The 23,578-nt window shown below is 39.2% G+C and overlaps 1 protein-coding gene across 1 annotated transcript; it reads left to right on the forward strand.

The window, feature by feature from the left end:
• Positions 1–18,435: 18,435 nt before the first annotated feature.
• DDIT4L (DNA damage inducible transcript 4 like) lies at positions 18,436–22,988 on the forward strand. Its single transcript, XM_087816096.1, has 3 exons — positions 18,436–18,477; positions 18,789–18,924; positions 20,649–22,988. Exons 2-3 carry the CDS (start codon positions 18,834–18,836, stop codon positions 21,137–21,139), a joined length of 582 nt encoding a protein of 193 aa, XP_087672222.1. The 5' UTR covers positions 18,436–18,477; positions 18,789–18,833; the 3' UTR covers positions 21,140–22,988.
• The last annotated feature ends 590 nt before the right edge of the window (positions 22,989–23,578 follow it).

Below are 23,578 nucleotides of genomic sequence, written 5' to 3' on the forward strand. Positions count from 1 at the left end.
TTGCGGGTTCAGTTCCAGATCACAGCAATAAAGAGATATCGCAGCGAAGCAAGTCACACAAATTTTTTGGTTTCCCAGTGCATATAATGTTATTTTTAGCCTTGGCTGGTGTGGCTCAGTTGGTTGGAGTGTCATCCTGTGTGCTGGAGGGTCACAGGTTCAATTCCCGGTCAGGGCACATACCCAGGCTGTAGGTTCAATCCCAGGTTAGGGCACTTGTGGGAGGCAACTGATTGATGTTTCTCTCCCCCATCGATGTTTCTCCCCCTCTCTCTCCTTCCTCTCTCAAAAAAAAAATCAGTAAAAATGTTATTTAAGTTATGTTTACACTATTTTGTAGTCTATTAAATGTACAATAATAGCATTATGTCTGAAAAACACAATATATATACCTTAATTTAAAAATACTTTATTGCTAAAAAATGCTATCATCTGAGCCTGTTGGAAGAATAGTGCCAATAGACTTGCTTGCCACAGAGTTGCCACAAACCTTCAATTTGTAAAAAATGCAGTATCTGATAAGCATAATAAAGTGAAGCGTAATAAAACGAGGTATGCTTATATTTTTCTGATATTTGATTTCTATCTTGATTACGCGTAACTACACTCTAGGAAGAAATGTGACCCATGTCTGCATCTTCCGGACGTGACTGAGCTTCAGGAATCTGCCTTCCACACCTTGTACACAGTGCTCTGACTTTTGCAGGTATCTGGAAATCTCTCTGGCGTGAGTGAATAAATGAAGGCTGCATGGCTCAACCTGACGAGGTGCGCTATTTACGTCTGTACAGCAAGAGCTGCCGCAGATACTGTGCTGGCCAAATAACCATGTTTTTTGGAAATCCGCCTTCATTCACTTTCAGTAACACCACAGAGGCCTCAAGAAATTTTCGAGCCATAACGCAACCCCTGCGCCTCCAGATGACTTACATATTCAACTTAAGACCAGTGAACCAGCTCACAGATTGAACTGGCAAGTCTGTTTTAAAAACGTGCTCCTGGATGCAGGCTTCCCTGAAAGAAAACTTGCTGGGTGCACTCAGGATCCCTGGACTCATCACTGAAGCTGGAGCTCCTTTTGCCAAAGGTTAGCATTTGGGAGGAAAACAAGAATGCACGTGACCCTTTCATCCCCGCTTCACCTCTGCTCCAGGTGTCACTGTCCCTGAAGTCTTCCCTCCCTACACTGGCTAACGCTGCGCACCCCCACTCCACCTTCGCTGCCTCACTTTGCTTCTTTTTCTCCTTTTAACTTTCTAACATATTACATCTATTATTTATCTATGATGCTTATTGTTTATTGCCTGTCTTCCTTGCTAGAATGTAAGCTTGTAGTTTTGTTTTGTTTACCAATGTATTGATATACTTGAACAATCCACCATAACACCTTATACACAGTGGTCACTCAATAAATTTGTTGAAGAAATGAATAAATCAGTAATTTAAGGAGTGTTCTGTTATATAGATATATATCTCTGCTGATGAGATAGGTAAAGGGTGAGAAGTAGACCTATTGAAGATTTAACATAAGAAGATTAAAGAAATTTAACATGCCATGAAAATATATATATAATTATGTCTATACATAGAGTCTCAGTCAGGTAAGAACGGGTGGGCCGGGGTGGGGGAGCTAATGTAAAACCTCAGCTATCTGCACAATGATTTGGAGGGCTTGTAGGTACAGTCCATTACCAAAAGGAAAGCAATCTATTGTTAGCTGATTGTACATACATGCAGAGAGGGCACTGCAAAACATAAGGTTTCCCATCTAGTTTCTGCTCACTTTGTTTAGAGAGGGTTTCTAAGCCCCAACATTCTTGATATTCTGGGCTCCATGAATCTCCGTATGGGTGCTGTCCTGTATGTACACCATGGGGTGGTTAGCAGCATCCCTGGCTTTACTAGCTGTTCACCAGGATCACCTAACCCCAACCTGTAGCAACCATAGATGACTCCAGAAGTGGCCAAATGTCACCCATTGCCAAATAAAAGTGGTGCAAAAATGCCCCTGTTGAAAATCACTGGTTTAGAGTCTATCTTGGCTGAGCATCTTACAGTCCCTCCTTCTCTGGCTGCCCTTCCTCTTCGTAGCTCCCTTCTGATTCCACATCTGTATTTTCAACCCCTTTGACTTTCCCATAATGTCCAGGCTCCATCCTGGAGGATTCTCAAGTCTGCATTGGCCACTATTCCTGCCTTTGTCCTGAAAACCTGGTGCATGATATTTACTGGCCATTGCAGGAGTAAGTTTAGGTCAGTCAAATTCTTCATAAAAGAACATCTACCAAAAAAAGAAGAAAAAAATGGAAAGAAAGAAAAACAAGTTATCTTGTTAATACTGATTATCTTTCATAGCATAATTTCTGAGCATTATTAGACCAAGTTCCTGTCTTTATACCTTCACCCCAAGGAACAGAAAGAAAGAAACAGAGAACCTTCTTTGCTGCGGAGCATATCTGCACCCTGTTTAATCTCAGAAGTGGGGAAACGAGGCTCCTCAGTGATGAGCACCCAAAAATAGTGCAATCCTTTAAATCAGACTGGCTTTCACGTCTGGTAACTCTGAGAAAGGAACCAAAATCTATACTCTCAACTAGTGATAGGGGAATGAGATGCTATATCTTATCGGTTCTGATGTTTTCTTCTATTAATTCTTAAGCATCAAACTCCTGCTCAAGGTCTAGCAGAGGCAAGGAGGAGTAGAGAGAGTTATTAAGAAATAGTGCAGCCTTCAGTCTTGATTCCTGCCTACAAGAATTTTTTTAAAGCCTGAGTTAGCCTTTAAATAGCTTTGCAAGTCACATTTCATGACAACACCATCTAGAAAAATGCACTGTGAGCCTAAGGCACCAGCACGGAATCAAAACATCCACTATAAATATCGTGGCAAATCAGATTGCACCCGGGAGAAATAAACTCCCAAGGAGCAAGTTTGAGATTTTCCAGGAAGCCTGGGTTCTTTCAGGGAATTATAGGGATCATCTGATGTGCAAAAATTTAGCAAATCTCTGAACACAGAGCTACGTAAGTGCACGCCCACAGTACAATTAAATCAGGAGCTCATTTTCCTGAACTCACAGTGTGGATATAAAAAGCAGGGACAGGAGGTTGACCTAAATTGAACACTGTTTTCTACATGCCTTTAAAAATCTTGTTCTTTTTCCCCCCCTTTCAACCATCTTTTCATACCTCCAGACTATTTATTTACAGATTTTTTTTTCAGCTTTGAATGTACTATAAGTAAAAAGGTACCAGCCTTTCTAAGGCTGTGCTTTCCAGAGGACCAAATGAAGTTGCATTCAGTTGCAACCAGCCGTGAGAATGCCTGGCTTAATCATCACTACAGCTTCTGCTTTCAGTCTCCGGCTGGCCCAGAAGAAAGAAGGTAGAGGAAGCAGAGTGAGCAAAGGAGACAAATCAAAAGCATTTTGGCACCAGCCTTTCAGAGCATCCACTGGGTGCTAGGAAGTAAAAAAGGAAAATGCTTATTTATGCGGAAATAAGACAAACTAGACACAGTAACTTTCTTTTCAAATAAATAAATTCATGCTAAACATAAACACACTAAAAATACTTAATGAAAGGCTGATGAAATGTCAAGTAAGTTTGTAGTAAAAGATCACATTTTTCTTACAGGAAGGTGAATTTGAATTAGATTTCAAAGGAAATTAGAGATGCAGTTTATGAAAAAGAATGAGAAAGGATAGTGTTAAAAAAACTATCTTTATAACAGGACTCACCCTAATGTTTATAATAAATATTTAAAGCTGCTGATCATTATTGAAATAAAATGGATTACATCATTTATATTAAAATTGTATTCTGGTTCCCATTCTGCCAGTAACCAATCTCTGTGACCTTATAAATATTTTTTCCCCTGTATCTCTGTTCCCTGGCTTTTTAGGTAAAACAATAAGACTACATTATATCTTAAAGTCGACTAAACTGAATAGACAAAACCTGTGTAGCCTCTGAGACTCTTCTAGTCCTAAAGACTTATCTGGAATACATGTAAAGGTATTATTGTTTTCTTTATTGTTTATTTTGATAACTCCCAAATTGTTTAAATTTTAGTTGCTTTAAAATGTCTTGAAGAAAATTTTTTAAAAAAACATAAACATATCCACACACTGAGTTCTAGGTATTTATGGAGTAGGCAGTTATTGAAAGAATGCGAATTAAATGGCCTGTAAAGGCCTTCCCCACTCATCTGTCTAAATGTTTTGATTTTCTACCTTTTTAACTGGATTGGCATTGTACTCTCCAAGAGAGATTAAAAATATAAGCAATTTAATGCATTAACAGGAATTATAGAATATCCAATGTGTAGCAGCCATTCATTCTTGCATAAAAATAAACATTTACGGGATTGGAACTAAGCCAGGTAGGCTTTGGAGGAAGACTGAGGAAACGAGAAAGGCTTAGAGTCTGACGCACTGCAGAGCAGGCCTAAGGAGTCCTGCAGCGAGGAAGCCAGGGCTTTTGGTCTAAGGGTCTCAAAAGCCACCGACACTGCATAGCTAGGGAGGGAATTAGTAAAAGGTGCTCAGGTTGCACAGAGAGGAAGGGCGGAGGGTCACTGAAGATAAAATCCACCTACTTTATTGTTTCACCAAGGACTCTCCTTGTTCAGATACAAAATATTTATTCAGGAATGTTGCCACATGCAGAGACTGACTGACCAGGCCTCTTTATCCCAAAATGAGCAAGCACCGACCAACAGCATTGACACCCTCTTCCACATCTCACGGACCTCAGGGAATGTGTGAGACCAATTGTGCTATGTCAGACCAAGTTCCCCTCCTAGAAAAGGCAGCAAAGTCCAAGGGGACTGACCTACTTTTACCAATTCAACTTCCAGAAAAAAATCTAGTTGTCAGGTGCTGGATTTCTTCCAGAAATGAGGTAAATTGGTGATTTAGTCATTGCATCAACTAGTCCTGTAAGACTGTCAATCATTGACTTTTTTTATTTTTATTTTTTTGCTTGGCATTTCTAATGTTTTTAAATGTGAATTCAGTATATAAGAGGCTGAATGTGTCAGCTCAATCAGCATCACGCTGCCTTGACTCTCAGGGCCCCTCCACAAGCTAAATGAGAGTGTCACATGGGAAAGGAGACTCCCTTCTTTTCCTCCTTGCCCACTCCTAACTTCACTTTATAGAATCCATTTCAGTACAATTTGTCCCTTTTTCCAGATTTAAAGGGGTTGACAGTAAGATGGGACTGTAGAAGATTTTCCTTAACCTTGAATCAGCAAACAAAAATTAGAATTGGTTGCATTCCTAATACAAAAGTCAGGGCTTCTAAGTAGGGACTCAAGCCAATGTTTCTTTCCAGAGGGGCTTACTGTGGTAATTCTTTGAAGTATGTTCTCTAAAGAAGATTTTGTCCCAGGAAAAATCTCCATCTGAGCATGTTTATTTTTTGAAAGGTAAATATACAAAAGCTAATTCATCTTCTAAGAAACATATTTTATAAGCAATGCATAATCTAAAAAGTTATTAATGAGGAAGCAGAATCATGCAACTCTAATAATCAGGCAGATCTATAAAATCTCTGATGTGCTGCTGCAAAAGCAAAAAATAAAGATTAGAGTTTAGGCCATTATGCTGGTCACTAAACATATCCAATTCCACTCAGAAGAATGTTGAGCTAGGAGCCCAGTGTTCTGGAAATATGTGCATGTAGAAATCAGTTCAGAACAAAATCTTCCTAATAAGGAGCTTTAATGCTATCTCTACATGTCTTTCTGGTATTCCCAAAAAGGTCACAACACCCACCACTGAAGAGACATGTGCTTGCTCTGTTTTCCTAACAGAAAACAGCAGTCATATATCGGTGTTGAGCAACTCTACTCTGTTTCCTGGTTCCTCTGGTATAAGATGGTGGTCTAGGGTTAATAACATAGCTTCCCGTAGCCACTAGCCATGTAACTCATAGGCCAAGACCACTACACTTCATGCCAATTGATGATCCACCTTGATAGAGTGGACAGATGTTATTTGCATGCACAAAACACCTCTATACACAATGGTATGCATGCTAAAAATAGCTCTTTTTCCTCTCCCACTCATGAAGGAGAATTGTAATGGTTACAAATAAGGAAAATTTTAAATCTGAGTTAATTTATGTTTTAAAAATTGAAACATTCACAAGATCTCATCCTGTATATTTTGTAACAAATTACTTGTGATATGTCCTTACAGTAGACTACTCTATTGCATCATGGCAGCATATTATTAATAATTCTTAATGAATCCATTCTGACCCAAAGACAAAAATAAAAAAAATATATTGCAGTAAAGAAAACTATAGACAATGAATATGGTTTGTCAGAAAACCGTAAATTCACTTAAAAAAACTTTCTCTGATTATTTTACTGTGGGGTGGAAAAACTCTCCTCAAGCAAAATAATTTTCCACTAGAATGTAGCTTTTATCTTGTTTAAGTCATGTCAGCTGAGGAAGGACTATATCCTCCAAGATGAAAGAGTTCAAGAAATACTTCAAGGTAGGAGTTTAAATTGTGGGTGAAAATGGCTAACATTGAAGTGATACTTAGTTTGTTTCTTTACATGGTTTGCAAGACCTCTCAGAGCCTGATCCTTACCTTCATTCTTCCAATCTCATTCCCCGACACCGCTCATGTACCTACTTCTCCTCACCAACCTTCTTCCGTTGACTTTATATACTCCTGTTATTCTGAACTTCTCTCCTGCAGCCAGTCACACATAGCCTATTCCAACCCTGGCTCTACCACTTACTCCCAAAAATAGAGTGGCATATGGGTGGTCAATTTATTTTTATAAAGATGCAAAGGTAATTCAATGAAGAAAGTATGGTTTTTCAACAAATGGTGCTAGAACAGTTGGACATCCGTATACAAAATGAAAAGTTTCAACCCATACTTTATACCATATACAAAAAATAGCTCAAAATTGGTCATATATGTATACATGTAAAACTATAAAACTTCTGGAAGAAAACATGAAAAATATACTTGTGATCTTGATTTAGGCAAAAATTTCTTAGATATGACACCAAAAATATGATTCATAAAAATATTGATAAATTGGATTCTATCATAAATTTTTTCTTCAAAATACATTGTTAAGAGTATAAAAACATAAACTACAGGCAGGGAGAAAATATTTGCAAAACACATACCTTCTAAAGGACTTATATCCAGAATTTATAAAGAACTCTCTAGCCTCAATAATAATAATTACCAAGTTCTCAATAATAGTAAAGAACTCTCAAGCCTCTAATAAGTCAATAAAAATCATAGGGGAAAATTGCAATACATATTTCATCAAAGAAGATATACAGATGGCAAATAAGCTTATGAAAAGATGTTGAATATCATTGCAAAAATAAAAATTAAAACCACAATGAGATATCATTATATTCCTAGTAGAAGAAATACATATATTTTTATTTAATTAATTAATTAATTTTTTCAATATGCTGTGTCTTAACTTATATGACATTACATATTTCTGGAATCATACAAATATTTAACACAGTGGTCTAAAGTAATAATATCAAATTGTGTTCTTTTTAATTTATTGTTGAAAGTATTACAGATGTCCCCCTTTTTTATCACCCATTGATCCCCTCTACCCCGCATCAGCCCCTTCCAGGCCTTCCTCATACTATGTCTGTGTCCATGGGTTATGCAGATATGCACATAAGTTCTTTGATTAATCTCTCCCCTCATACTCCACGCCCACCTTCCCTCTGAAATTCATCAGTCTGTCCAATGTTTCTAGAATAAATATATTTTTTAAAGTGGGGGTGGGGGCTAGATGGCAGTACCATGTTCTAGCAAGGATATGGCCCATCTGAAATACTCATATATTGTTAGGGGGAATGTAAAATGAAACTGTCATTTGGGGAAACATTTTGGCAGTTTCCTGCAAAGTTGAAGGTACGCTTATTATATGACTGAGCAATGCCACTGCTAGGTATTCATCCCAAAAAGATGACAATGTATATTCTTACACAAATCTGTAAGCAAATATATATACTGGATTTATTCGTAATCATCAAAAATTGGAAACAACTCAAATGTCCTTTAACTGGCAAACAGAGAGCAAATTATGGTACATCGGAGTAATGGAACAGTATTAAGAAATGAAAAAGAAAAAACTGATACACATAACTACTTGGATGATTACACTAAGTGAAAGAAATGAGACTCGAAAGTCTATGCACCATGTGATCCCATCTGTATAACGCTGGAAAAGATCATTGTTTGCCAAGTGCTGGGGCTGAGGCAAGGGGCTGATTACAAATAACACAAAGGTAATATGTGTGGTGTATATACTGATTACAGTGGTGATGGTTTCATCACTGCATGGATCCTTCAAAATTCATAGAACTCTACATAAAGGGAGTGGATTCTAATATATTTAACATACACCTCAATAAACCTGTCCCAAAAAATTAATAGTTACCACTTACCTAGTATAATTTTAAGAATTTTCAAATCCTCATATAAATGCAAAGTATCTACTACCATTCCTTTTTTGAGATGAAGTGACAAAACTCTAGAGTAGTGTTGCCCTATATTTCCTAGAGTGAGCCATGACAGCAAGACACATATAACATTTAAAATTTTCCAGTAGCCATGTTTTTTTCAATTTGTTTTTATTGATTGTAAAGAAAGAAGAAAGGAAAGGGGAGAGAGAGACAGAGACAGAGAGAAAGACATTAATTGGTTGCCTCTCAAACGAGCCCCGACCGGGTATGTGCCCTGACAGAGAATTGAACTGGAGACCTTTTGGTCATTGGGACAATGCCCCAGCCAACTGAGCCACACAGGCCAGGGCCAGTAGCCATGTTTTTAAAAATTATTTTTGAAAACAGGTAAAATTAATTTTAATATTATTTTTTATTTAACCCAATATATCAAAATCTTACCCTTTCAACATGTAATCAATAAAATAATTATTAATGAGATATTTTACATTCGTTATAATCAATTAAATATTTGAAATCTGGTGTATATTTTATATACTCCCTCTTTGGATTAGTCACATTTTCAAGTGACTAATTCTCAAAAGCAAAGTGTGTAGTGGCTATGAAATTAGATGAGACCAAGAACTTTCCCAAAACTGCATTTGGGCCCATGCTTTCACCTGGCCTCAACAGTAACATCCACAAAATATTTGATGTACTGAATTGCATTTAATTTAATACTCTGCTGTGAGTAGTTTTAAAAAGTCACAGTTTTGTAGTGGTTAAAAAGAGGGAAATGTTATTTAACTTTTTGAACATTGAAATCAAGTTACAGGCAACTCGTAAGTTTTATATTAAAGGATATTGTCCTCTGCTCTGATGCAGATTCTCTTCTTAATAGAAATCTAAGTGTCTTTGGCTTCAGTAAACATAGCAATGTCCCCACACAACAGCAAAACATCTTATTGACAATTTAATATAGGTAGAGTGGTGAAAACAAAACAAAAAGACAATATTTTTGTTTTCTAAGTTGACCAATCAGTGAAATTATTATTATGGTCATTGTAGATACAACCCCAATGCTTTTCCACAAAACAAGGAATCAGAAAGAATATGATATATTTCTAGTTTTTCCTGAGAATTAATATTAATGTCTTTCCTACCTAGAATAAGAGATATTACAACCCTAACCAACAGGTTTCTAGAGCATGTAACTATATGCTCTATATAATGAAAACATAGTAGATACTTAAAATATTTATGAAATAAATACATGTTAGATAGACTATGAGGAAATTCTTATACTTTATTAGTGGGTGCCCAAAACTGTAGAACACTATGAGGATAATTTATCAAGATTGTTCAGAACTATGCTTTGCACATTCATTCTTTGCTCCACAAGTCCCTCCTCTGTGAATTTATCTAATAGGTTCACCTGCCCACATTCAAAATGACTCATGAGTAAGATTATCCATTACAGCACGGTATGTAATTGTAAAAGCCTGTAAATAGTGAAAATGTTTCTTTGCTAGGTACTGGTTAAATGAAAATCTATAGAACAGAACACTATAGAGCTGGAGGTGGGGCGAGTGTTCTGGGGGGGGACTATGTATCCATATGGAAAGATCTCTAAGCTATATTCTCTGTGCATAAAGGCAATGTAGAGAACATAAGTATAATATTTCCCTTTAGGGTAAAAAAAAAAATGGGTGAAATAGATGAATATATATTAGTATGTGCTTTTAGTTCCATAAAGAAAGTCTAGAAAAATACATAAAAATGAATAAAAGTCATTACCTTCGTGCAGGGGGCATAGAATGGTAGGAATGACAGTCAACAGCAGAAGTTTGATTTTCCACTTTGTAATTTTTAAAGTGGCTATTTGTCTGTAAATTCAAAGTCAATTCTACTTTATCATTTTATTTCATTGTGAATTTTCTGGACCTGCTTCAGTTAACACTTCCCTTGAACTACTTAAAAGTAAGATAAAAGTGTAAGAATCATTATTTTAAAACAAATTTTTACAGTTACACTTGTTAGGTTCTACCTACATAACTCCCTACAAGGGTTATAGTATCTTTATTATGTTTATCTATAAACAGCTCCCTGATTTAGAAAATGCAAAATTATTCCTGATTTATGGATTTTTCATATAACTGTTTAAACATGGAACACATCAGAAATACTTTTTAAGAAGTACTTTATATATAGATTTCTTTGTAAGCAACACTATTTCAATAGCGGATAAACTAAAAAATGTACTAGGTATGGAACTCTTAAGTTGAATAATAAATGCTAAAAGTGGACCTTCCAAAAAAAGTTGCTTTAATATAAGTAAATTGAATTTTTAAAAAATTTAACTGTTTTTCAGAAGTATAACTATAGCTATGTTGGTAGATAGATATAAATAATATCAATCCTAGTTCACATACTGGTTGTTCAATAAAACAACATTCTACACTCTTGTTTGCTGTTTAGCTTAATATCTGATATTTAGCCTCTACTCCACTGAGGAACAGATAAATGTAATGCCAGTCATTCTCTCTTTTCACCATCCTGATCCTCCCACTCCATAGACCCAATGCTCATGTTAAGAATTTTAAATCCTGTGCAATGTTAAGGCTTCAGGAGCGGGGTGGAGATGGAGACAGCCTCCCTCTAGTTTTTGGTTGCCCGCAGGTTAAAGTGAAGATGTGTGTTACCTGAGCCCTCAGCATCTGAGCAGGCCATTCCTGCTGCTCTGTGTGGTTTTCCGGACACAGCAGGACTCTTTTCCAAATATTGAAAGCCTGTCTACTTCCTCTCTAGCATCTTGCTATATTCTAGACACTGCCAAAGAGCCTCTGATATCCACAGATAACTCTCTCTTTCTCTAGCCTGGGTGAATCTCTTTTAAGTCTCTCAAAACACCTAGGTGATTCTGGGACTCATCCTGTCCAAAGTCAGAGATCAAGTCAGTATAAAATCTGTATGTGGGTCCAGGTCTCCTAATACTCTAGTAGACACTCTTTGTTTTCCATTATGTACAAAGTAAAATTAACTACCATCCTAAAAAATCCAACAAAGCACTTGATGAATTATTTACTCCAAGAGAATGTGCATCCACGTGTACAAACTCACATAAGCCGTGTGTATTTAGGATGGGCACCTCTGACTGAACACTTAACACATAGAGGTCCTGTTGCCAGAAACTCAACATCTATTGTTCCTTTGAATTTTCCACATTATAGATGAGGAAGCTGAGATCTAAAGGATTAAAGTTAATTTCACAGTGCCTATTTGTGGCCCAGTGAGAATTTGTAGCCCAGTCCAGTTGAGTTAGAGCCTGAAATCTAATCAGTAAGGTGCGCTGCTCTGCTACTCATACAGAAGTGAGCACTGTTTTCATGTTTAGCACACGGACATCTAAACCTGAAAACGCCCGGCCGGGTGTGGCTCAGTGGTTAAAGCGTCGACCTAGGATCCAGGCGATCAGGGTTCGATTCCCGGTCAGGGCACATGCCCGGGTTGCGGGCTGCAGCCGATCAATGACTCTCTCATCATTGATGTTTCTATCTCTCTCTCTCCCTCTCCCTTCCTCTCTCTGAAATCAATAAAGATATATTTAAAATAATAATAATAAAAAAATAAACCTACTGAAAATGGAATGATGGATAGCTATACATTAGTTTGTTAAGTACCACTTCTTACTCAGCTTAGATATGATATATCAACACTGTCACACAACTGAACACACGCCAGTATGCTTGCAGCTATACTGACATCTCCTGAAAGGCTGCTTTAGCTGCTTTAGCAATTTATGATTTAGAGCCTCCACCACAATATATATCATCTCGAAAAATAGTTCTTAATTACCAGCACAATATTTCAAAAAGTCAAGTCAATGTTTTAAAGGATGTCTTATATGATATAATTATAGCAGAGGACATGAATACCTGCATAACTATATTTACTCTCTTCAGTGAATTTAGAAGTAATAAGATATATATCTTTCTATATTATGCCCTTCCTGCCAAATTTGTAGTTTCCAAATGCAACCTTCCACAGATCAATCATTTTAAATACATTATACAATGCAAGCCCATTCCTGTTGTTACATAATTGGGTTTTATTTCATCAAGGTTGAAAACAATTTATAATTTGATAGTGTTTCAAGTTTATTAAATAGGATTTTATTTTTATATGATACAGTCTTCTCAAAAACTGGACCATTTTCACACAGCTGCGCATGGTTTTATGAGCCAGGCCCCAGGGCTAAGAGCCACACAGGACAAATTAGATTCATTAGGGCCAGTGTGTCTGATTAGAGCTGTGGAGAATCCACCAACACAAGGGCAAGGTTGAGAACTCACCTTTCATCAAGGCCATGCTCTGCATATGCTAGAAAATCAATAAATATTTTTTATTAACTGGCCCAGTAAAAGCTTACAAATGCTTAGATAGCCTTACTATTTTGTTCATTCAGTTTAGAACTTGGTGCTTCTCAAATTTTAACTGCATACAAATATGAATCACCTAGGGATCTTTTTTAAAAGGCAGATTCTGTTTCAGTTGGGTTGAGGGCTTAGTTTATGCATTTCTTACAAGTATCTAAGTGATGTTTATGCTACTTATCCAAGAAATAAACCATGGATAGAAAAGCTATAAGCCTTCCTTCAAAATAGACTCGTGCTTATATCTTTGTGTTGCTTCTAACTTATCAGAATAATTGTAATCTATTTATTTGACTACATTCCTTTCTAAACTATAATCTCCTGGGGACAAAGACACTTACAATTCAGTGTCTAATGGATAATTAATACCCAATAAATATTGACCAGCCAATGAATGAATATGTACAAGATACACTTTTATACACACCCTGAAATACATGTAAACACTCCCCTAGCTACCTTTTCATAAAAATGTCACCAGGGCATTGGTGATTTTTCAAAATCAGAGCAAAATTCATAATTATAATCATGGCTAATAGTTTTTTAGTGCATTATGTGTTAATGCATTTAATCTTCACAACAGCCCTTTATGAGGTAATGTTATTATAATTCCCATTTTAAAGGTAGAAATGGAGGCACAGACATGTTGAGTGCCTTATCAAAGTTTGGACAGCTAGTGTCATTGCTGGGATATGAGCCTAGACAGTCAGGCTCACCAGCCATACACCAACCATGAAAATTAAAAAGAAAAAGAATCTATCTGTGACTTTGTCAGACTTTTTAATCTTAATCTGTTTTATATCTGCAGAAGGAGGATCAGACACATTATAAAGACTGCTCTGCAGAATCCTCTATCTAATACACACTGACGTTCTTGGATTTAATTCTATTCTTGTGCAACCCCACAGGTTTATGTTATAAATCAATCTGTAACTTTTTGGGGACACAAATGTGAATAACAAAAGGTATTCAAAGGTTGTCCATCAGAATAGGGCACTTGGCTGGCATAGGGAGAGAGACCAATGAAGGAACAGCACCTACATGAATATATGACTTTATTTTTCTCTTCTTATCTTTGCATATATAAGAAATCCAGGGAAATGGTACCTTATGGTGGTATTCTCAAATTTGGGACTTGCAAAGATTTTAACATGTATCCCTAGAAAAATATCAAGGACCTATTCCATGTTCCTGGGTGGCATTTTCTTATGTGGGCACCTGAATTATAAATCTTTGCATTATCAAGAAAAAACAGAGACTGTGCATTTAAACATCAGCTTTCTTTATGGAAGATAATACATAGCATTGTTCTTGAAGAGAAAAAATCTATTTTAAGAGATAAATCACTATGGTAACCATTTCTCTGCTTAAATTGAGAGAGGCAATGCCTTCTGCTACTGGAAGATTCTCTCAGTTTTTAGCAACAGCTATTACATGTTATTTTACATTGGGCCTTTTTTTGTTTTATACTAAATAAGTTTACTTGTTACCTTAATGAAAAATCCTTTGTCATTCTATAGAATGGCTCATATTGCATATTTCACTATTAAATGAAAATTTTATTGGTTAGAGCATTCTCAAAGATAAAAATAATGATAAAGTATCTGTCTCATCCAGCACGTTAACAGAGGGTCATACATATCTTGAAATAATCAGGTGGTTCTATAGTCAATTATTTCAAATATCTTTAAATTTCATTTTTTCCAAAAAACCACTTCCTAGATTAATAAAGGAATGTTAATATGTATAATTCTGTACTTTGCATCAAAATAACTACATTATTTTCTTACATTGGGAGATCTCCTTCCTGCTCTCCCATACAGTTATGCATGTGTTGTAACAAAAAAGGCTTTCCCAATCAGTGGCAAATATTTTTCAAATTTCCTGTAAACAGGAAAGACCATAAAGTTTGTTCTACTTTAATAATACTTCCTCAACCTCACTTAGCCCCTTTAGTGCTTGCTGCACTAAACCAGAGAACTATAACTTCAGAACAATAATAATTTCAATAATAATAACTATCACTCATTAAACATTTGCTATGTACCAGGCCCTGTTGTAAGACTTCACTTGGGCACTAGATTTACAAATTTAGCACAACTAAGGGAAGCCAGAGACAATGTACATTTAAAGAGCTCAGATTTATTTATTTAAATATATATATATATATCCCAGCTGGCGTGGCTTGGTGGCTGAGCATCGACCTATGAACCAGGAGGTCATGGTTTGATTTCCAGTCAGGGCACATGCCCAGGTTTTGGGCTCGATCCCTAGTAGGGGCGTGCAGGAGGCAGCCAATTGATGATTCTCTCTTATCACTGATGTTTCTCTCTCTCTCTCCCTCTCCCTTCCTCTCTTTGAAATCAATATAAATATATATTTTTTAAAAAGATAATATTTGGCATTGATTATAATCTATTTTAATCTTCACAATGACCCCATGAGCTTGCTAAGGGACCTTAGATATCTTACAGATCAACTTCCATGCCCTGTAGCCCTCTCTGAATCCACTGCACAGGTTAAGAAAAAGTCATTTTTCCTTTGGTGTCACAGTTTATGAAATAAAATAAGAAATGCACCGAATGTAAATGTATTAATAAGACCTCAGGAACAATGGCTCATACTGGATAAAGAGAGAAAACTGGCTGGTGAAACATAATAAATATTCAACATTCCAAATCACAAATACATAAAACGCCAGTATTTTCTATAATAGTACATGAAAGCACCATACTTTTTGTTTGTTTTTTTGAAATATCCCTGGTATTCTGAATTTATATTTGATGTAAGCAATGATATTATGAGTACTGTACTATATTTATACATGAGGGGTCCTGGAATTTAAATATTTGCATATGCATCAGATGAACATACTGTGGTTATTTGTTACTGTTAATTCTTTCTTTTTTGTAAGAAGATAGATGAGTAAATCACAGTAAGAAAAAAGTAAGCATGCTTATGATTTTGGTAGTTTGCAATAATATATTGGTGTATGTAAGACAATCAAATTATTTAATCAATTAGATTTTTTCTTTATATACAACTATTATTTCCAATAAGCACCTTCATAAACTATTTTTTCAGTATTAACCATAAAGGATATAATAAAAGCAATGCAATGTACTTCATCACTGCACCTGATAAATACTTGAAATACAACAATGTGATGAACTTTCAGTATAAATAATTAACTGTACCACATCACTAAAAAATTTAACAGGTTAAGCGTGTCATCTCATGACACAAGTATGGCACCTAGTTTTCCCTAATTCTGTTCTATGCTTCCTTTTTAAAAAACAGCTCTGTTTATATAGCACTGCAAAGATGCAAACTAGTGGTAACAAAATGGATTTTTTACCCTTTTAAGTAGATAAAAAAGGACAATTTCCACTAATTATTATAAATATGTGTTCTACATCAATCATTTCTTATGCCCTGTAATTCCTGGGAGCAAGGCCCATTCAGCCAAAAAGAATGATATTATTTGAAGTCTTTTGTAACATAGGTAAATTACTCCTTGCAGTAAAATCCCAAAGGCTTTGCAAAATTTCATTTAGGACAGCTGAGAGTAACTGCTACATTCTAAAGGTCTAATAATCTTTCTGGCCCTTTGGGAGTACTTAATTTATGAGTTATGCCTAAATACCCTAAGGAAATTGAAATGGGCAATTTCTTTATTTCACTGTGCATGTTCAGACTACTCATTAATCCTCAATTATTAATCCTAGTAACTCTCTTTGGAGGCAAGAAAGAGGCAGACTCATTAATATTGCCCCCCAAATAAGGAAAGGCAGCCCTGCCTGCACCCACCCACCGCCCTTCCCACTGCCAGGCAGCTGGCACCTGAATCTGACCAGGGGCACATATCCATTGGTCCTCAACACGCTAGTCACTAAAACTGCTTTTTAATCGGCTTAAATGGGCTTGTTTATTTTCCACTTTCCTATTATTGAAACAGAAGTGGAAAGCTGCTTTCAAAGACCAGCCTATCAGCATCTCCTTCCTCGGCTGGCCTGACCTTCAGGCAGTACAGCTGCCTGAGCTGAGTTAAAAATGGACTGTCAAGCTGGCTTTAATTTCTGCTGCTCTGCCTCCGAATGTCCTCCCACTGATCTGCTTATCACACCCTCCTTACTCCTGTTGTTTTTCTTACAGAGTTTTTAGCCTGGACAGCTGAACCTTTCAAGGCCCTAACCTGCAGATCCTTGTACCAGTGGTGACGAAGTAATTCTAGAGGGCCGGGAGCCAACACTGGGACCCCCTGCTGGCTGGGACAGTCTTTCCCCGCAGGCATTCCAGCCCTTTCCTTCCTGGGACCCGCCACGGTCCTTGGGAATGGCCACTCTGACGGGTCATCTCCTACTGGCACTCCAAAGCGGGAAAAGGGTGGCTTAGAAACTTTGCAAGAAAATATGTTTGGCTTCTTGCCAATGGGTTGTTGCTGCTTCGCGTGTTTCCTCTCTCTCTCTCTGTGCGCGCAGGTTCAGGGCCCACAGCATTAGCCCTAACGGCTTATAAAACTGTATCTTCATTGCCCAGAGCCCCTCCGACCCTCCCTAACCCAAGCGCCTTCCCTCCGGCAGGGCTCGCCGGGAACCTCTGCCCCCGAGAACGGCGATCGCCCCCGGAGACCGGGCTGGTGGAGGAGGCCGCTGAGATCCCACTAATGGTTTGGTTTAGTTTCTTGGCAAACTCCCCTTCATTCAACCTCCCGGCGCTCCGGAGCCAGGTCTCATTAGAAGAGTACCAGGCTCACCCTTCTCGCGGAGAAAACGCATTAGTCATAGGTGAAGCGGCACGGAGAGTGCCAGGCGCCGGGGAGCCAGTGGGCGAGGACCCTTCCTAAAGGCGAGCCTTCGGGGCGGGAAGGAAAGCAGATCTGAGCGCGCTCGGCGGGGACAGACCCAGGGACGCGGAGTGGAGTGGACTCGGGGAGAGGCCAGAACTAAGCGCGTACACGGTGCTCGCTGAACAGGGATACAAAGCTGAGCAAAGCGTTCGTAGGACACAGCGAAGCCTCAAGTCAGAGTCACAGACAAAGGGCAGAAAGCTTCCCGCTGCCGGGGACGGAATCTCTCCGACCGCACCGGCGGCGGGAGCGCGCGCGCAGGCGGGGGTCGCGCCGGAGCCTCCAGGTTGGTGGCAGAGGGGAGTGGTCAGTTTGGGGATAGCAGTGCATCCCGGATTGCGGTCCCTGTCACCCGTGGCCCACCCTGGAAACAGCAGGTATCAACGGGGCTACAAGCTCGGCCTCAACTCCCGGCCGCTCGCCCGGGGCGCTAGAAGCGTCGGGGTGAATGGCGAGCGGACCGGAGGCGGGGCGGGGCGCGGGGCCGGGGCGGGCGGTGCAGGTAGGCGGGGCGGGGCGGGGCGGGGCGGGCCGGGGCTGGAGGCCGGGCCTATAAAGCGCTCGCCGCCCGGAGGCGGTGCAGCTCAGTGGGGCGGGTGCGAGGTGGGCTGGGGCCGAGCTGGGCGCGGACCACCGCGGGGGTCTGCAGGTCCCTGAGCCCCGGAGGGGGAGGCTCCGGAGCAGAGTGCCTGCCTCAGTGTACCCCGCAGCCTCAGCCGCCCCCCGGCAGGTGAGCGAGGCGGCGGCCGGGGTGCGGAGCGAGAGGCTGGGGCCTCCGCTGCCCGGGCCGGGGAGGGGGGAGGGGGGGAGCGCCGCGGGGCCGGTCGGCTCCAGGTTTTGCTAACTTTGAATGAGTTTCAGGCTGTGGCAGTGGCTGGCGTCTCCCCTCGCGAGACTGCAAACCTGAGTTGCAGGGACGGGTTCCTTCCCTTTGGGAAATGAGTGCTCGGCTGGTTCGCGCGGGGTACGCGGGGCATTTTCGGAGCCTCCGCGCGTCTTGCGGGCTCTTGCAAATCTGCCCTTGTTGCCTGCTTTTTCCAGCGCCCCAGGCCGTTCTGCCCCGCGAGGGAAACGGAGCCGTTGACCATGGTTGCAACTGGCAGTTTGAGCAGTAAGAACCCGGGCAGCATTTCAGAGTTGCTGGACCATGGCTTCCACCCGGGGAGCCTGCTGAACGGTGAGTTTCCCCGCGGCCCGTTTCTCTCCCCTCCACAGATGGGGTCGGATTGGCGGGTGTGCGGCGTCGCCTTTCCTCATTGGAGGTGCCACACAATCCATCCGAGGAAACTGCCTTCCAAACTTTCTAGCATCTTCTTTCTGGCCATGATAGTGAAAAACAAAAGTAGCATAAAATAAAATACTGAGGGCTGTTTTAGGTCTGGTCTGCTGCTAATAGGCTTTTGGGGATGAAAAATTACCTAGGTTCCTTACCCTACTTGGTTATGACGTTTTGGTGAATGTCAAGTGTACAGTTATGTGTGTTTTAATAAATGTAACCACCCTGTAATCACTACCATGACCCTCTCCCCCTAAATTCCCATGTGCCTTTTTGCCATCAATTCCCCACTCTCCTTCTCCCCCTTTACTTTTGTCTCTAGGGTTTCATGGGAATGGGATCATATAATATGCACTCTTTTGTAGCTGGTTTCTTTCCTGTAGCTTAATTATTTTGAGATCCTTCCATGGTGCTGTTTATGTCAGTGTTTTCCTTTTTATTGCTGCGTAGTATTCTATTTGGGGAAATATCCATTATTCCATTTTTAATGCCAGAAGGAAATTTTAACACAGCAGTGATATTGGTCATACTGTTATTAGCAATTTTAAACAGCAGTTTCTAAGTTAACACATTGCCCTGCCACTGAGGAGCTGTGTGGGCATAGACAAATCATTTAGAAGGCAAAGTGGTTGATGATCTAATTCTCTAAAATTCTCTATCTTCAGCATATGAAGCCTTATAATTTGGAATGCATTTGTTTTATTTAGTTATTTTTAAAAAAACAAAACACAGTGATCTAAGCAAGTACTAGATGTGGGGAGAGGAAACCACAGCAGCTATCGAGGGTGAAGTAGGCTTAGGGAAGAGAACTGACAGGACCTCTGCCTGCACACCCTGCTCTATTGACTGTGTGTATGGCATCTTGCCAAGTGGTAGGATTAATTTGGAAGGTAAGTGACCAAGTGCAGACCTATCTCTTCTCCTTTGCGCAAATCTAATTTTGTTTTCCTAGGACTATTTTGTTTTTCTTGGCCATGGAAAACTACCCAGCCAGTTATAAATATCCCAGTGAACCTCAAAGGTCTTCTTTGAGCAATTTTTAATCAAAGAGGTTGAAGCTAAAATTGGAATTTACAGGCCATTCCAGTAAAGACTTAAAGAAAGAAACAGATTTAATAGATATTTAATATAGCTCCTCAGATTCATCCTAAGTTCATCACTTAAGAACAATAGCAAAAATTTGGTATTTTAAAGCAATAAACATATATTCTCAGAGTCAGAAGGTAACAGTTCCTTAGTCAAAAAAAAAAAATGTATATAACCATTTTTATTCCAGAAGTAATTCATGTTCTCTGTAAAACAAATAGACAATATTCTTAAGCAAGTAAGGGGCAAAAAATGAAAGAAAAACACTAATAATCTATATAGCCATAAAGAGATTTTTTATCCATAGTCTTTAAGATTGTGTGTGTACACATAAATTTCAAGAAAAATGGTTGTATCTTATCCGCCCTTTTTTTCAAAACCTTTATGTCATAAATGAGAGGTCAGATGACTTGCTCTTTTACCCCACTAGTTAATAGCAAAGTGAGATCAGGTGGCCCCAAAGAAATACTAGAAACAGGTAGATGTGGTAGAGACATGACCAATGTTGCTATCTAATTTCAAACTTCTATTTTCTACAGATTTTGACTACTGGGATTATGTTGTTCCTGAACCCAACCTCAATGAGGTGATATTTGAGGAGACAACTTGCCAGAGTTTGGTTAAAATGCTGGAGAACTGTCTGTCCAAATCAAAGCAAACGAAACTCGGTTGCTCAAAAGTCCTTGTCCCTGAGAAACTGACCCAGAGAATTGCTCAAGATGTCCTTCGCCTCTCCTCCACGGAGCCCTGCGGCCTACGAGGATGTGTCATGCATGTGAACATGGAAGTGGAAAATGTATGTATAAAGCTGGATAGGATTGTGTGTGACTCTAGTGTGGTGCCCACTTTTGAGCTTACACTCGTGTTTAAGCAGGAAAACTGCTCATGGACCAGCCTCAAGGACTTTTTCTTTAGTCGAGGTCGCTTCTCATCCAGCCTCAGACGAACTCTGATCCTGAGCTCAGGATTTCGACTTGTTAAGAAAAAGCTTTACTCCTTGATTGGAACAACAGTCATTGAAGAATGCTAAAAGGGAAACATTTAACGGGTCCTTTTTATGATTGGATAATAAACTGCAGCTGCTCAGTTACAGTCATTGTAGTTTGCCCTGCCTGCTCTCAAACAAGAAACCCCAAATCAAGTTCATCTTCTGTATTTCATAGTCACAGCAACCCCAACTAAAGGGATTATTTTGTGGCTTTTGAGAAATGACCCCTTTGTCTGTATTATATCACTTTTTTTTTTTTTACAAAATGGAATGGAATGCAATAACGAAGGAAAAGGAGGAGTCCACTTTAGTTTTGTATTTGACTGCACAAAGTTTTCTGTGTAGTCTTGCTAATAGACTATTAAACCAACTTTGTTTAGTTTGATTTTCATATGGCTTTTTTTCCGTAAGTTTCCAAAATGATCCTATCAATTACAGAATTTTACTGAATGATGCTTAGTCCATCAAAACTTCCAAAAGCCCACACCACCAATTTCTACTCTAGTTTAAAGGGTTCTTACACAAAAGGTTAGAATTAAGTGGGTGAGAGATTAAAACTTAACGCCATGCAAGAGTGAATGAGAAACATCACTGGGAGAACAGAACTGCTTCACTGTTTCTTGACATCCTCTCCACTCTCCTGTTTGTTTTTTGTTTGTTTTTGTTTTTTTAAAGATTTTTTATTGAGATGGAAAGAGAGAAGCATCATTGTGAGAGCAAAACATGGATTGGCTGCCTCCTGCATGCCCCTTACAGGGGATTGAGCTCACAGCCCTGGCAACCTTTCCAGGCATGGGATGACCACCAGCCAACTGAGCCACACCAGCCAGGGTTCCCTCTTCTGTTTTAAAGAGGTGGCAAAAGCTAGAGCTGCCACTTTAGTAACCACAGTATTGTTTTAAATAACTTTATGGTACATATACTATAAGCTCAGTTTTTCTGGTTCTCAAGTGTCTTTAAACTAGAAAAGAATGGAAAATGTCAAACTTATTTTGCACGTAGTTGATTACAATATGTGAATGCATACGGGGATAGGACCTGAGTTCTCAGATCCCATCCCGTTCTCACTCACTTGGTAATCTAGCTGCTTTTTACTATTACTTATGCTTAATCTCAGATGAACCCTCTCACCAGTCAGTGTTATCTCATCCCTGGCCTCTCCTGGGAGCTCAAGTACCTCTCCTTGACCCATTCTTCAAAGGAGATAGCTGCAGACCACCACTGTTCATTAAGTTGGGTCTGTTGCGACAGACTAGAGAATGAAAACGGCCTAGTTAACCAGTTACCGCACCCAGCTTTCTTCAGCCTCGGGCACCTGTACCTAGAGAGCAATAAAGGCCTTATTTTTTTTTCTTGTTCCTACAACCTAGATCATTATTCTTTTTTTATGCTGATGAGAGAATATTACCTCCACACTACAATGTTCATTTCCACAAGGCTTTCACATCCTTACTGTCGGTCACGAGTGAGGACTTGATTCAGATCTTCTGCACAAGCTACCAGAGCCACTTTACATGCCTGAGGGCGTAGGGACTGATAGATGTCGGGCTTCACCCTGGCGTAACTCCAAAGCAGGACTATCTTGTTACCGATCCTATGAGTGACCTAGACCCTCACTATTCACAAAGCCCTCGCTAGAACCGGGCCAGCTTAAGTCAACCTTGTTTTGCATATCTATTATTGGTTAGCGCTCTGAAGGTCCCTGGTTCTGTGGGTGAGGCTTCTCAGGCAGGATGTAGGGCTGTTGTCCCTTTTGCTCTAACAGCTGTCTTTGACTTGTCTTTTATGCTCACAAAGTGGTGATAATGGCTTATGGAGACTCTTAATTAATATTTCTGTTCAAGGAAATTAAAGCTTGTCTATTTTTGACAATAAAGCATCCTATATTTTTCATTTTTGTCCTCTGTCTTTTCTGAGTTTATTCAATGATCACCCTAAAATGTATTTGACAGTATTTGAGGGAAGATGACAAAACATTTATCTCTTTTAAGTGTTTTGCTTTATAATTTTTTAAATACAAAAATAAATATAGGAAGACAATAATTTGAGCACCTCTGGCAGCTGCCTTTAAAAAAAAACTCATTGTGTAAAGGCTTTTTCTATAGTTTTTCTAATGACCAAATACAAATATATCAAATTGTGAGATCAGTGTACATTTTTATTTTTATCAGAATATTCTCTTTGAACAACATATCTTTCTAATTTCACTATTATTCATCAAATAGAATTTTTAATTTTGTTTTAAGTATGACTTTATTTGATTTCAGAGAGAGGAAGGGAGAGGGAGAGAGAAAGAGAAACAATGAGAGAAGGTCATTGGTTGGCTGCCTCCTGCATGCCCCCTGCTGGGGATGGAGCCCACAACCCAAGCATGTGCCTGACTGGGAATCAAACCGAAATCTCGTGGATCCTAGGTCGATGCTCAACCACTGAGCCACACTGTCTGGACATTGCCCTTCTCTCTTAATGCTCATGCCTGAC

This window comes from Miniopterus natalensis, chromosome 1 (assembly GCF_054644295.1).
Source record: "Miniopterus natalensis isolate mMinNat1 chromosome 1, mMinNat1.hap1, whole genome shotgun sequence".
Classification (NCBI taxonomy): Eukaryota; Metazoa; Chordata; class Mammalia; order Chiroptera; family Miniopteridae; genus Miniopterus; species Miniopterus natalensis.

What these genes read in the sequence shown, in the direction of transcription:
- DDIT4L (XM_087816096.1), top strand. Translation starts at nt 18,834, where the DNA reads ATGGTTGCAACTGGCAGTTTGAGCAGTAAGAACCCGGGCAGCATTTCA. An exon ending in CCCGGGGAGCCTGCTGAACG is followed by an intron (nt 18,925 to 20,648) that starts GTGAGTTTCCCC and finishes TATTTTCTACAG; the next exon opens with ATTTTGACTACTGGGATTAT.